Source organism: Spermophilus citellus (genome assembly GCF_964194105.1).
Source record: "Spermophilus citellus genome assembly, chromosome: 17".
Classification (NCBI taxonomy): Eukaryota; Metazoa; Chordata; class Mammalia; order Rodentia; family Sciuridae; genus Spermophilus; species Spermophilus citellus.
This window is the reverse complement of record NC_138199.1, coordinates 56023782-56037950: the sequence shown is the minus strand read 5'-3', so window position 1 is coordinate 56037950 and position 14169 is coordinate 56023782. Positions and strand designations below refer to the sequence as shown.

At 48.5% G+C, this 14169-nt stretch overlaps 1 protein-coding gene across 1 annotated transcript; it reads left to right on the top strand.

The window, feature by feature from the left end:
* Nucleotides 1-3228: 3228 nt before the first annotated feature.
* LOC308636093 (large ribosomal subunit protein uL30m-like) lies at nucleotides 3229-3883 on the top strand. The gene has a single exon (XM_081271185.1). It carries the CDS (start codon nucleotides 3310-3312, stop codon nucleotides 3766-3768), a length of 459 nt encoding a protein of 152 aa, XP_081127311.1. The 5' UTR covers nucleotides 3229-3309; the 3' UTR covers nucleotides 3769-3883.
* Nucleotides 3884-14169: the final 10286 nt, after the last annotated feature.

Here is a 14169-nt window from a genome sequence, read left to right as displayed (position 1 = left end):
CTCAGAGAGGGTCGTTATCTGGCCAGGGAAGGCCAAGATTTATGAGGCCTCACTAAAGTTTTAGAGAGGGCTTCTATCTGGCCAGAGAGAACCAGGCATGGGTGAGTTCAAGGCACAGGCACGGGCAGGCATTCCAAGCAAGTTCAGAATTTGCAGTCATTTCTAGTAAAGCGGAAATTAGCCTTTCATGTCTTTGTGGCGCGATGGCTCCCAATTTTAAGAGGGAATCAGACTGGGTCTATCAACAAGACTAAAACATTTGCCCTGTTCCAGGCCAAGCTCACTTCACTGCCCTCACTGCCTCCTGGAACAGTGTCACTGCCCACAATAAAATAAAAACAAACAGGGGCTGAGGTTGTGGCTCAGTGCTAGAGCACTTGCCTTGCACATGTGGGGCACTGGGTTCGATCCTCAGCACCACATAAAATAAATAAATAAGGAAGTAAAACAAAGGTAATGTGTCCATGTTCAACTAGAAAATTACAACAACAACAAGCTCCTAATCTGGAAAGTGGAGCGACAACTTTCTCGAGGACACCCGATGGACACCAATTGATTATATCTACAGATAATTTCTGGATCCCAGCCCTTGAATTCTTCTATAAAAAGTCCAGTGTTCCCCCTGGCAGAGACAGTCATAGCCTCTGGGGATGAGAGTCCCCGTGTTTCTCCTTTGCTAGCTAAATTAATAAAACTTTTTCCTTTTTCTCAAAACTTTGTCCTCATTGAATTGGCAACGGAGACAAGGGCGGAGCTTTCGGTATCACTATGATCCTCTTGGGTCCTGGGCTGACCGCACTGGTTCAGGGCCCAACAGCCAGAGGTGACAGGACTCCTACCCTCTGAGTGTTCACTGTCAAGTAGGGGTCCTGGGGATGGACAATCCTTCGCCAGCCATTTCTGGAGGTGTCAAGCAGTAGAGAAATCTACTAAGGGGCGGGCAGGCCCTCAGAGTACACAGGAGGCCGAGTGATAAGCCTCCCCATCTTTTTTTCCGAGCCAATGGATTTGCCCGGGAAGACACGGCTGAACCGCAGAGCTAGGGTCCGGGTGCCACCCCCACCTGACTTGGGGACCCCGGCCACGCCCCCATTTCCAACTGAACACACCCACACCATTGTTAATCCCCAGCCACCCTACTCGCCCAGGGCCTGCACCTGGTGCTGGGAGTAGAGATGGGCCAGACGCTGTTCCTGCCCCACTCTGGCGGCCTCCTCCGGTCCAGGACTCCACCGCGCGACCAGCACGCTGGTTTCATACAAGAGGTCCCTAGCATAGAAGTTAACTAGTGAGATCAAAATAAACACACAAGACTCCATTACCTTTTTCTTTGACCAGGTCCGAGACGGCCCTCCCTCTGGCTCTCGCCTGGAACCACCCGGTGGGGCAGCAAGGCTTACTCAGGACTAGCAGGAGTGAGAGAGAGGGAGCACGCCAGGGAGTGGCCTTTTATTGGGGAACAAGAAATTCAGGGGAAAATTCCATCCAATGAAGGTCTAGGGGGGCAGCATTCCAAGGTCAGGGTCAGTGATTGGTCTCAGGGTCAATGGTCAGTCACACCCCCACAGGGACAGGCTCTCGCACCTGGAGAGGGTGGGGATTAGCTCCGACACAGTTTGGCCAGAAGGCCTCACACCCAAACAGGGAGGTGCCCAATCACGTGGGAGAATGGCTTCCCACACAGGACCCCGACCGGACACCTCCCCCAGTGGGCTAGAACACCAGGATCAGATGAGGAGGGGGACCTGGAGAGATGAACTTGTTGGAGACCTAGTGGCATAAGGGAACAGGAGGCTGGTGGTGGAATCTAGAAGGCCTTCTGGAAGGCCCCCAGGAGAGGTTGAAGACAGGTCCAGATTTCCAGCGGGGGCGGGGGGGGGGGAGGACACGTTCAGGTGATAGGGAAATCTGGGCAGTGGGGTTTGACAAAAGAGCCTGGGCAAAGATCCAGAGGTGTACAGCACAGGGCGACCAGGGACCGAGGAACCGGTTTTCAACCCCACCGATTGGTCCAGCCCCCTGGGAGGGTACCCATCTGGGTAGAGGCCCGTCCCTGAAACCCTTACTCTGCCTGCGCACCTCCCTACTGTAGTGCTTCCCCCACATATCCATCCCCTCAGAGACTATTCCTGTCCCAGACTCAGCACGCTGGTGGGCTTCTCCCCGCAAGTCATGTGCCCACCTCCACCTTGCCCACACCCAACACCACAGCCCCGGTCTGGAGCCTTCCTCCTTAGATGGGAGGCAGTTCCCTTTGGGAACCATCTTCCCGAGAAGCCAAGCGCTGTTGGTGTCCAATCAAACCCAATGTTTGTTATCTGTTCAACCTCGAAGGCAGGATCACAAATAGTCCCTTTTCATCTACAGGGTGCCCATGGATGGCAGCTTTTCACCCCCATTTCAGGAGAGAACAACTTGCCGCCTGGAATGAAGAGTCTGACTCCCGGGCTGAGGATATAGCCCAGCGGTGGGGCGCTTGCGTAAAGGAGCAAGGCCTTGGGTCCCATACCGGAGCAGCAAAAAGAAGAGGAGCCTGTGTTCTGTTGTTGTTTCCTTTCTCAGTAGGAGGAGCACATAGCAGCTCTTCAGTAATTTTTTTTTTCTTTTATTTTGAGAGTCTCGCTTAGTTGCATAGGCTCTTGCTAAATTGCTGAGGTTGGCCTCGAACTTTCCATTCTTCTACCTCAGCCTCCTGAGTCACTGGGATTACACGTGTGGGTCGCCATGCGTGGCTATCCACTAAATATTTCTTGAAGGACTAAACCCTTGGAAGGCTACCTTGCTATTTAGGAGTATGTGTCCCTGCTCTCCCCCTCAACCCCAGGTGTTTTCTCTTAGTAACTGTCCATCCACTGCACCCAGCCCGCCCCTCTGCAGTTTGTCTGCAAACCTCCACTTATCCTTGGAGTTGAATCCAATCTCACCCCACATTGGGGTGGTCCCTGTACCTATCTATCACCACAGCCCCACTTCAATCTTGACAAAGCAGCCTCACCATCTTGTACAAGAATTAGGAATATAACTTTTGTTTAACGTTGGAAGTAATAAAACGTCTGAGGGCACTGGGTGACATCTTTGTTGTCACTCAAGTCACCGCAATCTAGTGTAATTCCCAGTGAGTTGAATAGCCCGTGACTTTGGCCAGGGTCCAGGGTGGAAACGCTAGGACTAGAAGTAAGTGAGACCGAAAGGACGACAATTCCTCCTGAAATCCTTTGGATTGGAGTAAGGGAAAAGAGACAGGAGGAGGGGCACCTCAGGATGCGCTGTTAGCAGGCACTGCTGCTAAAGAGAACAATCACTACGCTTATGGCAGGGATTTCACGCTCAGTAGTTCAGAGGCCCCCAGGCAGGCCACAGAGTGTGACAAAAGGTGTGGAGTCTCTCCTTGGTACAGATTGGATTCGTCACAAATTTACCAAATCAAGAATTCCAGATAAAGTATTTCAGCCTTCACCAGCAGATCATGAAAAATATAAGGGTGGGGATCCACAGCACCCTCATAAACTACGCATCGTTACCAGAATAAAAAGTACAAAAAGACGTCCATACTGGGAAAAAGATACAATAAAGATGCTTGGATTAGAAAAAGCACATACCCCTCAAGTTCACAAGAATATCCCTTCTGTGAATGCAAAACTGAAAGTGGTTAAACATTTGATAAGAATCCAGCCCCTGAAGCTGCCACAAGGACTTCCAACAGAAGAGAATATGTCTTCCACCTGCCTCAAGAGCACTGGGGAGTTAGTAGTGCAGTGGCATCTTTAAAGCCTGTGGAGCAGGAAGCAGTTAAGTCCTGACACCATTGCCGCATCAGATTAAAAAGTGCAAATTATCTTTATTTAAAGTTGGTGAGAAAATGTTTTCATTAAAGTCTTTAAGATGTAAAAAAGAAAAAAAAAGAGAGACACGAGGATTTTAATAGCCCTGCTAAGGCTGAGGAGAAAAATACCAAAGTAGGCACACATGAAAACCCCTCAGAGAAGGCAGGGACGCACGCCCTAGCACCTGAGAGCAAGACAACCAAAAAGGAGGAAGAAAATAAAAAGGAACCGGTAAGAAACACATAGCCAGTTTGATCCTCAGGTCTAACATTTGAACCAGACGTTAGGTTCCCCGGGAGGGGTGCACCGTTCCTGGAAGTACTGCAATACCAGGTCGATGCGTGGAGTGGACGGAGCAAGCTCCTATTCCAACTCCCTGCTCCAAAAATCCATTTAATATATTGTCCTCGGATAGAGGACGTATCAGATATTAAACTGATAAGAACAGATACTACACTTGATCTTAGCCAAAAGGCCGAGAAGCGATACCATGCCACTCGCCCCTCGCCCTCACCACCCTCCTCTCGCCCACTTTCAAGTCGCGGTGAGCGCCGCCACGCCTACTCCCACTCTCTTTTTCTCTTGTCTCCTTCAGGCTCGCCCGGCGGTCCACTGGGCCCATGTGCAGCTTCACTATTGGCCTCACCTGGAACAAGGAATTTTTAACAGTCCTTCGCGGCTCCGGCATTCCGGGGCTGTGGAGTCCTCCCCTACTTTGCATGCCCCGCCCCTTACCCGGGGAGGCATGGCTACCCCGCGACTTCCTCTCTGGCGCCCACCCACTGACAAAAACAGAACCCGGCGGGGGGGACTGGGACTGAGCGGTCAGAGGGGGCTGAATGCCGGAAGGAGTTGTTGGGTGTGAGCGGGCCCAATTTTCCCCGGGGACACCGGTGCGAGACATTCGCAAAAGACTCCCAGGCTGTATGTTTTGTTATTGTTGTTTTTATAATTTCAGTCCTTTGAGATATTCTTGATGATTTCTTTTTATTTATTTCTTTCTTTTTATGTGGTGCCGAGGATCAAACCCAGGGCCTCGCGCGTGCTAGGCGAGCCACAACCCCAGCCCTGACTGTATGGTTTTAATTTGTTCTTTGCCAGCGGAGAGGAAGACTAGCTTTGGACCTGACCCGTCTGGAGAGGCTTCTTCTGAGTCAGGGCGGTCCGGAGGTCCTCTCTGCAAGGGGGAAGGCTGCAAGCTCTTTCCGGTGGGGCGAGCCCCGCAGGGCAGAGGGAGGGGATTCCCCCCAGCTGCAGAACCGGTTTCAAATCAATGCTGTTTCCTTTCCCCCTGGTTCTCACCCGGTCGCTGGGCTACATCCCCAGCTCTTTTTTTTTTTTTTTTTTTTTTTTTTTTTGTACCTTTAGTACCGGGAATTGAATGAGTTCACTCGCTCGACCAGTGAGCCACACCCCCCCAGACCTATTTTTGTATTTTATTTAGAGATAGGTTCTCCCTGAGTTGCTTCTTAATCGCAGGGAGAAATCCGTTTGGGTGTCGCCTCCTCCAGGACGTCTTCCTTAAGGAAGGGCCCTTCCTCACCACACTCAAATGTAATCGGCATCCATCCTGTACGTTTGATTGCACCCTGTTATCTTACGGCAGGCACACCGTTCGCCCGCCGTTTGGAGCTATTCCTCATCTCCCCCACCGAAACATGAGGGAGGCCCTTGAGGGCCGTGGCCCTCACGGGTACTAGTCCTGTCAACGCCAGCAGTTGAGAGTGCTCAGCTAACCTTGGTAGAGGAAGGAAGCCGTGGGAGAGGACGCGATGGGCACCAGGGAATGAACCGGAGAAGACTCGTGGAGGAGGCTACTAGCTGTGTAGGGGCTAAGGCCGGACACCTGAGTAGGGATGCTCTGGGGAAGGGCTGGGGTAAAGTTTCTCTCTGCGGCAGAGTCGACATTTGCCTTTCCCATTCTCTTTGCCTACAGCTCTTCAGTTTCTTTGGTTTGATGGCAGAAAAGCAAGAGGCTATCATGGGTGTAGGAGTGAAGTTCAGTCAGTCATTTTCCCCCTGCCAGGCGGAAAGCCTGAGGAACAGCCAGGGCCAACAGAAACTGAGTGCTCTCTGTGTACTGCATCTTTTAGTCCGCTCCACCGTGAGGTGGGTGTTATTGTCCAGGGCCGAGTTTAGGCAGAGCCAAGTCCTCTAGGATAACATTTTAAGGGAGTGCCTCTCTAAAAACTTTCCAGTAATGGAGATAAATAATATTTTAGTGCAATGTATCAAGACGATCGAAATATGCATCTTGATTACCGAGGCTTTTTTTTTTTTTTTTTTTGGTGGGGGGGTGCGTGTTTGTTTCTTTGCTCAAGGCCCCTGTCTGGCTCCTTTCACTCCACCCTGGTCCCCGCCTTTGTTATCATCACCTCCATTCTCCTGACCAGTGCTGAATGGCAACCACGGGCCACATGGAGCCCTGGAAAGGTGGTTTCTTGTAGTTCAGTGGTGCTGTGAGTGTAAAATACAGTGTTCAAATGTGGATTTTACATCTGTGTGGTGTTCAAGGGAGGTTTTGGATTTATCAAGGTAAATAGATATTATTTTAAGATACTAAACTTGATCTCCCCTCTTTTTTTTTTTTTTTTTCCTTTCAAAACTACTATGTCCCCAGTCTTTTGATCCATGCTTTTAGATACTGCCTTGATCTGAGGAAGATTTGGCTCACAGGTAGGTTACTTGTGCACACCCTATGCTTCACAGCTAGGACAGGACAGCAGACCCAGACTCAATGGTACCTGGGTCACGGTGGGGGCAGTTGAGATATGTGAAATGAAGCCTGTTCTAAGGTGCTTGGTTTCAGGCTGGGGATGTGGCTCAAGGGGTAGCCCGCTGGCCTGGCATGCGGGGGGGGCGGGGGGGGCTGGGTTCGACCCTCAGCACCACATAAAATTAAAGTCCACTGAGGTACTTGTGTTGTGATGTTATTTGTTGAATGTAATAATTAGGTATTTGTGAATATATTGCTGTAGGGCTGGGGATGTAGCTCAGTGGTAGTGTGCTTGTCTAGAATGCACAAGGCCCTGGGTTCCATCCCCAGTACCACCCCCCCCCAAAAAAAAATGAATATATTTCTGTAATTCCTGACAACATCCAAAAAATAAAATCATACTAAATTGAACACAGAGAACGTGCCGCCTCGATAATTTAATATTACACACGTGGCTCATGTATCTCTAGCAGGCAGCACTGTCTTAGGCTGAGAACTTAGCTCAGAGAGCCTAAACAATTGACCAATGTCACACAGGTAATATGCAGCAAGGTCACACAATTTGAACCCAAGCTTCTTTTAATTACATGGGGTGGGGTGTCTTCATGTTTTTTGTTCTCTTTTTCTTTTTTTACAGGGGGGATTGACCTGAGGGTACTGTACCACTGAGCCACATCCCCAGCCCTTTTTATTTTTTTTATTTTGAGACAGGGTCCTGCTAAGTTGCTGATGCTGGACTGAACTTGCAAACCTTTCTGCCTCAGCCTCCCTAGTTGCTGGGATTACAGGCTTGTGCCGCTGCACCCGGTGTCTTCGTTTTTTAACTGTATAGTGGGGGTGATGATGACACTTCTCTAAGTGCCGCAGTCTTGGCTGGGCACAGAATCACGAGCCACCACACAGCTTTGTAGATTCAAACAGCAACTCTTTATTCCCGAACTCACACCGGCCTCCACACACGTTCTGGGGCAATCCCAGTTCTGCTGCCACCCAATTCACCTACTCCACGAGGCTTTTTTCCCAAAATGCTCTCTGAATCTCAGGAGAGCTCAACGGGAGCTCAGGTAGCAGGAACGCCCTATTTCCAGCAGCAATAATCCTCAACATCGAACTTCCCTAAAACCCAAGGTCTTAAACTGGGAACGCCCTAAACCCAAGGAGCGGGATACTTCCTCAAACTGCAGGACACACCCTAATCCTGGATCCACCCTGGTCGTTGAGCAGGGTCACCTTTCTCAAACACACATGCAAGGTCAACAGCGAAATTAACATGGGGTACTCTGGCAAGGAAATTTCGATGCGTCATTCCTACTTGGTAATGGCCCTCAGCATCTAAGTAGGCTACTTTTGAAGCTATGTGGGAAACAGGAGCGAATAGGAATCTCTTAAGTGTACATCGGAGAAAGCCACTTCTCATCTGTAAAATAGGAATAATGTCCACTTTACAGTGCTGTGCACCACCTGCCCCCGCCCGTCGTGGGCATTCTACTTCATGTCCCGCTTTGCCTGGCTTTCTTTGTTTCATGCCATTCGTTATCTTTTGTAATGTACGTAGAAAATGTGCGGATGGGGATGATGTAGCTAAGTGGTAGAGTGCTTGCCCAGCATGAGTGAGGCCCTTGGGTTTGGACCTCAGTACCTCTAAAAAGGTAAAAGACAATTCCCAAGATAGAAATATAGACACATGGCTGTATAGCATATTCGCAAATATACTGGTATGACTGGGACTCTGTGGGCTTCCCCCATCCCATGATTCCTGTTTAGTTCTGTGTGCATCAGGCTGCCTTCTGCTCACTGATTTGGTTTTCCTGACAAGGGGGTGTGCGGGATTGTAGGCATGAGGGTGCAGGTCGTTGGAATGGAATATCTCTCTTTGCAAACTAGGGACTCCACTTTCTGGTTCATGATCAGCCGTGAGGTTTACCGTGATTGTCCCATGTGTGCACAGACCAGATCACCTCAAGAGATGGCAACAGAAGCACATGATGTTAGGGAGGCTTCCTCTGGGTGCCTGTGACCTCCTCAGCGCTGCAGCACCAGGCTAGAGATTTGGGAATTTCTGTTGCAGGACACCGACTCCAAGGGCACAGTGAAAATTGAGAAGCGGTGCATGTTGCCCCGGTCTCACCAGCAGGCACGATATCACATTTTTGGAAAATTGCCAATTCCTGAGGGGAAAATTTGCCTTTCAGTGGAGTTTTTATTTAATTTTATATATCTGCTTTAGAATCTCTTCTTCTTTCCTGTGAACTTTCCATGCTTGGCCTTTGCCCATTTTATTTTTCCTAACGTGCATTTTGTCGTTTATTATTATCTCTAGGTGCTTTTTAAAAATTATTGATAGATCTTTATTTTATTTATTTATACGGGGTGCTGAGAATCGAACCCAGTGCCTCACACATGCCAGGTGAGTGCGCTACCACTGAGCCCCAGCCCCAGCCCCATAGGTGCTTTTTTTTTGTTTTGTTTTTTGTTTGTTTGGTAGTGGAGAATGAAACCAGAGGCACTTCACCACTGAGACACATTCCCTGTCCTTCCCCTTTTTCAGACACTAAATTGCTTAGAGCCTCACTAAGTTGTTGAGGCTGGCCTCAGACCTATGATCTTCCTGCCTCAATCTCTAGAGTCTCTGGGCTTAGAGGTATGTTATACCACACCCATCTAGGATCTATTCACATATTAGAAAGTTACATTCTTTTTCTATGTGCAAAATAATATTTTTTATCAATGTGTTACTTACTTATTATATTTTTTATTATCTGCCCATGTGTTCTATTTTCTTTTTTTGCCATGGATTTTTTTCTTTGGGTGGGGACATACCAGGGATTGAACTCAGGGGCACTCGACCACTGAGCCACATCCCTATCCTATTTTGTATTATATTTAGGGACAGGTCTCACTGAGTTGCTCAGTGCTTTTGTTGAGGCTGACTTTGAACTCGTGATCTTCCTGCCTCAGCCTCCTGAGCCACTGGGATCACAGACGTGCTCTACCACACCTAGCTTGTCATCGATATAAAAGAAAAAAATAGTCAATTTACATTTTTCTTTTATGGCTTTTGAATTTTTTTTTTTTATGGCTTTTGAATTTTGAGACAGAAGCCCAACGGAAATGTCCACATGACCTGGTATAGTGGCACAGGCCCTGTGATCCCAAAGACTTGGGAGACTGAGGCAAGAGGATCAGGAGTTCAAAGCCAGCCTTAGTGAAGCCCTAAGCAACTTAGTGAGACCCTGTCTCAAAATAAACAAAAATTAAAAGGTCTGGGGATGTGGCTCAGTGGGTAAGTGCACCTGACTTCAATCCCTTCTGTCAAAAAAAAAAAAAAAAAAAAAAGGAGAAGAAGAAGAAGAAAGAAGAAATGTCCACATGGTTGTCCCTGCAGCCACGCTGCCCCTTAGTCTGTCTTCTAGTCCACTATGCCCTGGTCAGGATTTCCTCAAAGCTCACAGGCAATCACCAAACCCACAGGGCCTCCCTGGCCCTCGTTCCCCGACACTGATCCGCCGGGTTTCTGTTCTCGTGACTAAAAGGCTCGGGGGTCACTCTAGTTAAACTGGGCTAACTGGGCTGCACGAAATAACCACACAAGAGACACTTTGGGGTCACTGTGATGGCTCCTCTGACCTTAAGGGTCAGCAGAAAGAGAGAGAGCAAGAGCACGTGCTGACCCCTTTTATTGAGGAGAAGCTATTCAAATGAGGCAAGGGTCAGGTCTCAGGGGGCTGAGTCTATCTTCATGATGTCCACTGTCAGCAGGTTGACTGACACCTGGGTAGGCCACACCCAAGGGCACAGTAAGAGAAGGGGACACACACAAGGCACTTCCATGGAAGATTCTATCCTAAACAGGGCAAGGGGTTCTATTACAAAGGAACAGGTGAGCGTAGCTTCACCCACAGGGCTGTAGCAAGACACACCCATGCAGAGGACACCGACCCTCGCACCCAAGAAGGGTGCCACATTTCTGTGACAGAGCCTCAGCACCCAGCGGGGGAGTGTAAGTCAGTCACGTGTAAGGTTGGCCTCCCACACTGATCTATGGCAAGACCTTATAGGACTCCAAACTTCAGGAGGGATGAGATGAGGACAGGTGTCCTAACACAGTTCGTGGCTGATTTTCTTAAATTGTTATAGCCCAACTTAGATCATGGCTCGGCTCAGTAAGCACCCTATAACATGTAGGATATTAATAGATAAGACAAGGTAGGATAACAGGATAAGTAATGTTAAGGTATCCTGGCCATACTTAAGGGGCTGGGGCTCAGCGGTAGAGCCCTTGCCTGGCATGGGTGAGGCACTGGGTTTGACTCCCAGCACTGCATATAAATAAATGAGTAAAATAAAGGTCCGTTGACATCTAAACAAATGTTGAAAAAAAGAAATAGTACTTAAAAGAACTTAGCTCCAGTGACTCCATTTTGAAGTTCCGCCATAGTGACCTAGATTTAACCCTAGTCATATAACTTATTTTAAGTAGAAATTGTTTCTGTACTAGTTGTGTTCAGAAGAAGGATGTGGTTATATGCATTGGCTGGCTGACTGCTAACTGTAGCTTCTGTGTCCTGCTTGCTTGTCTGCACCTACATTTCGAGGATATGGTTCTTTCCCCCTTATAAACCCCAGAGAACTCGGACCCGGCACTGTTCCTGGCAGAGACAGGTCCTGCAGGGAGCAGTCACCAGCTGGCTACATAAAGACTCTCCAATTTGGGCAGAATTCAGACTGAGGGTGTTTTCTGAGTGATTGGCCCACAACAAAATGGTGGTACATTCTACAAGGATGCAGTGGGGATATGTCAATTTGGGGTTCTCTCGGGAGCCTGCAGGGAGGGAGAGGTCCGCCAGCACAGAGGAACCCCAATTTGGGGCTCAGTGCCTATTACGCTCTGAGGAACATCTGCCTTAAATACCTCTTAATTGCAGTCAAGGCCCCCATTCTGCTTCTCAAAAAGCCCTGAACCCAAGCCTGGAATCTTGCTTCTTAGTCTTGATATTCTTTTTGGGACTGGGGCCATCTCCCCTTAATGTGTCTACAGGGCCCAGGAGTTGTCTTTTGTACTCGGTAAGGACTTGGCTGGGAGGCCAAAAACCACCCTCCAACAAGGACACAGAAGGAATCAATTCCATCTTCTCTTGCCTCTGGTAGCTCCTCAGGCTCCTGCATGTCAATGTCAGCTCAGTCCTTCATAAAGGGTAAGTTTTCTAGAGAGAACCATTCTACCATTGGCTCCTCTGTTGAGATGACCGCCCCCCCTTCACTTCCTTCAAATTTTCAGCCACCTCTGCACATTGCTTTCAAGAAGCCCCAGCCTGTCCTAATCCCCTCTGGCAATTCCCTTCTCCTCCCTGAGTTTCTACTTTCCTTTATTTCAGGCACTGAGGTGTCCATGTGGACGACACCCCACTGGCACTGCAGGGTGGCTTCAGATGAGCTCTTCTTAATCTTTCTAACCTGCAGCCTCCTCCTGCTTCCACATATTTTGGACCTCTTGCGAGGCCTTCAGTAAATGTATGGAGAATGTCATTAAAATTTTGCTTAGATAATGTTCATTTTAATATTACTTACACAAAAAGGTCAAGCAGGGTGCATTTTCCATCCCTGAGTTCAAACTGTAGGAATAGGTTTGCCAGAAAGGAAGACCTCAGACAGGCCCTGTGGCACATCCTGTTATCCCAGAGGCTTGGGAGGCTGAGGAAAGGAGGATCATCAACATAGAAAAATAGGGCTGGGGATGAGGGCTGGGGTTGGGATTGGGGTGGGATTGGGGAGCAGAAGTGGTCGAGTGCCCCTGAGTTCAATCTCAATCTCAGCCTCAGCAAAATAGGGAGGCCCTAAGTAACTTAGTGAGACCCTGTCTTTAAATAAAATATAAAAAAGGACTGGGGATGTGGTCAGTGGTTAAGCATCCCTGGGTTCAATCCATGTTACAAAAAAAAAAAAAAAAAAAAAAAACCACTGAAAACTTCAGCCTCTACCTTTGGCTTCCTTTTTTTTTTTTTTTTTTTTTTAAATATTTAGTTGTCATAGACCTTTATTTATTTATACAATGCGGTTTTGAGAATTGAACCAGTGCCTCACACATGCCAGGCAAGTGTGCTACTGCTGAGCCAGAGCCTCAGCGTTTATTCAGAAAGCAGGCAGCATCTGCTCATTTCCAGTAAAAAATCTCTCTCTCTCTTTTTCAATTCCCCTTACGTACCTGTACCTATCTATCACCACAGCCCCTTTGGAATCTTAACAAACTGGCCCGGCCATCTTGTACAGGTATCAGGAATATAATTTTTCTTTAACATTGTAGGGAATACAACTTTTGAGGGCACTGACATCTTTGTCATCACCCAGTCACCGCAATCAAGTGCAATTCCCAGGTACCAGCAATACACAACTGAGTTAAATAGCACAAGACCTTTGCCCAGGTTCCAGGTGGATCTTCTTGGACTCATTTATTATTATTATTTGGTATTGGGGATTGAACACAGACACTTTACCACTGAGTCACATCCCCAGCTCGTTGCTTTTCATTTTGAGACAGGCTGTCACCATGTTGCTTAGGGCCTTGTTCAGCTGTTGATGTTGGCCTCAAACTTAGGATCCTCCTGCCTCAGCCTCTGGTGTTGTTGGGTCTCCAGTGGGCTTCGTGTTTAATTTAGCACAGACCTAACAGGCGAATAGTAATTTGCTATGTGAGCCTTAAAAATCAGGACAATCCCTCCTGGAACGCACTGTAGCAATCTAGGTGTGCAACGCAAAGGGGACATGATGGTCAAAGACAAAGCTGAAAACCATAGTTGAAAGAGTCCAGTTTTTCAACAAAGTGAAGGGGAGCAGGAAGGCAGGAGAGACCGACAAGTAAACCCGACCCTGAAAAAACAATCTTGGGGAGAAACAAAGACTTGAATAAAGACCAGGTTAGAGGAAATTTAGCTTAAACAAGAAAGCTTTAAGGGGCAGTATAGACTCTGACTTTTAAACCAGTATTTATGTTCCCCCCAGAGGGGTGCACCGTTCCTGGAAGTACTGCAATACCAGGTCGATGCGTGGAGTGGACGGAGCAAGCTCCTATTCCAACTCCCTGCTCCAAAAATCCATTTAATATATTGTCCTCGGATAGAGGACGTATCAGATATTAAGCTGATAAGAACAGATACTACACTTGATCTTAGCCAAAAGGCCGAGAAGCGATACCGTGCCACTCGCCCCTCGCCCTCACCGCCCTCCGCTCGCTCACTTTCAACTCGCGGTGAGCGCCGCCATGCCTACTCCTACTCTCTTTTCCCCGTGTCTCTTTCGGACTCACACGGGATCCACTGGGCCCATGTGCAGCTTCACTATTGGCCCCACCTGGAACTAGGAATTTTAACAGTCCGTCGTGGCTCCGGCGTTCCGGGGCTGAGCAGCTCTCCCCTACTTTGCATGCCCCGCCCCTTCCCCAGGGAGGCGTGGCTACCGCCAGGGACTTCCTCTCTCGCTCCCACCCACTGACAAAACAGAACTCTGGGGGTCCGGGGGAGTGGGACTGGGCAGATAGAGAGAGCTGTGAGAGGGCCCAATTTTCCCAATTTACGCCGTTGGGAGACATTTACAAAACACCCCCCAGGCTGTATGTTTTGTTGTTGTTGTTTTATA

What these genes read in the sequence shown, in the direction of transcription:
- LOC308636093 (XM_081271185.1), top strand. Translation starts at nt 3,310, where the DNA reads ATGGCAGGGATTTCACGCTCAGTAGTTCAGAGGCCCCCAGGCAGGCCA.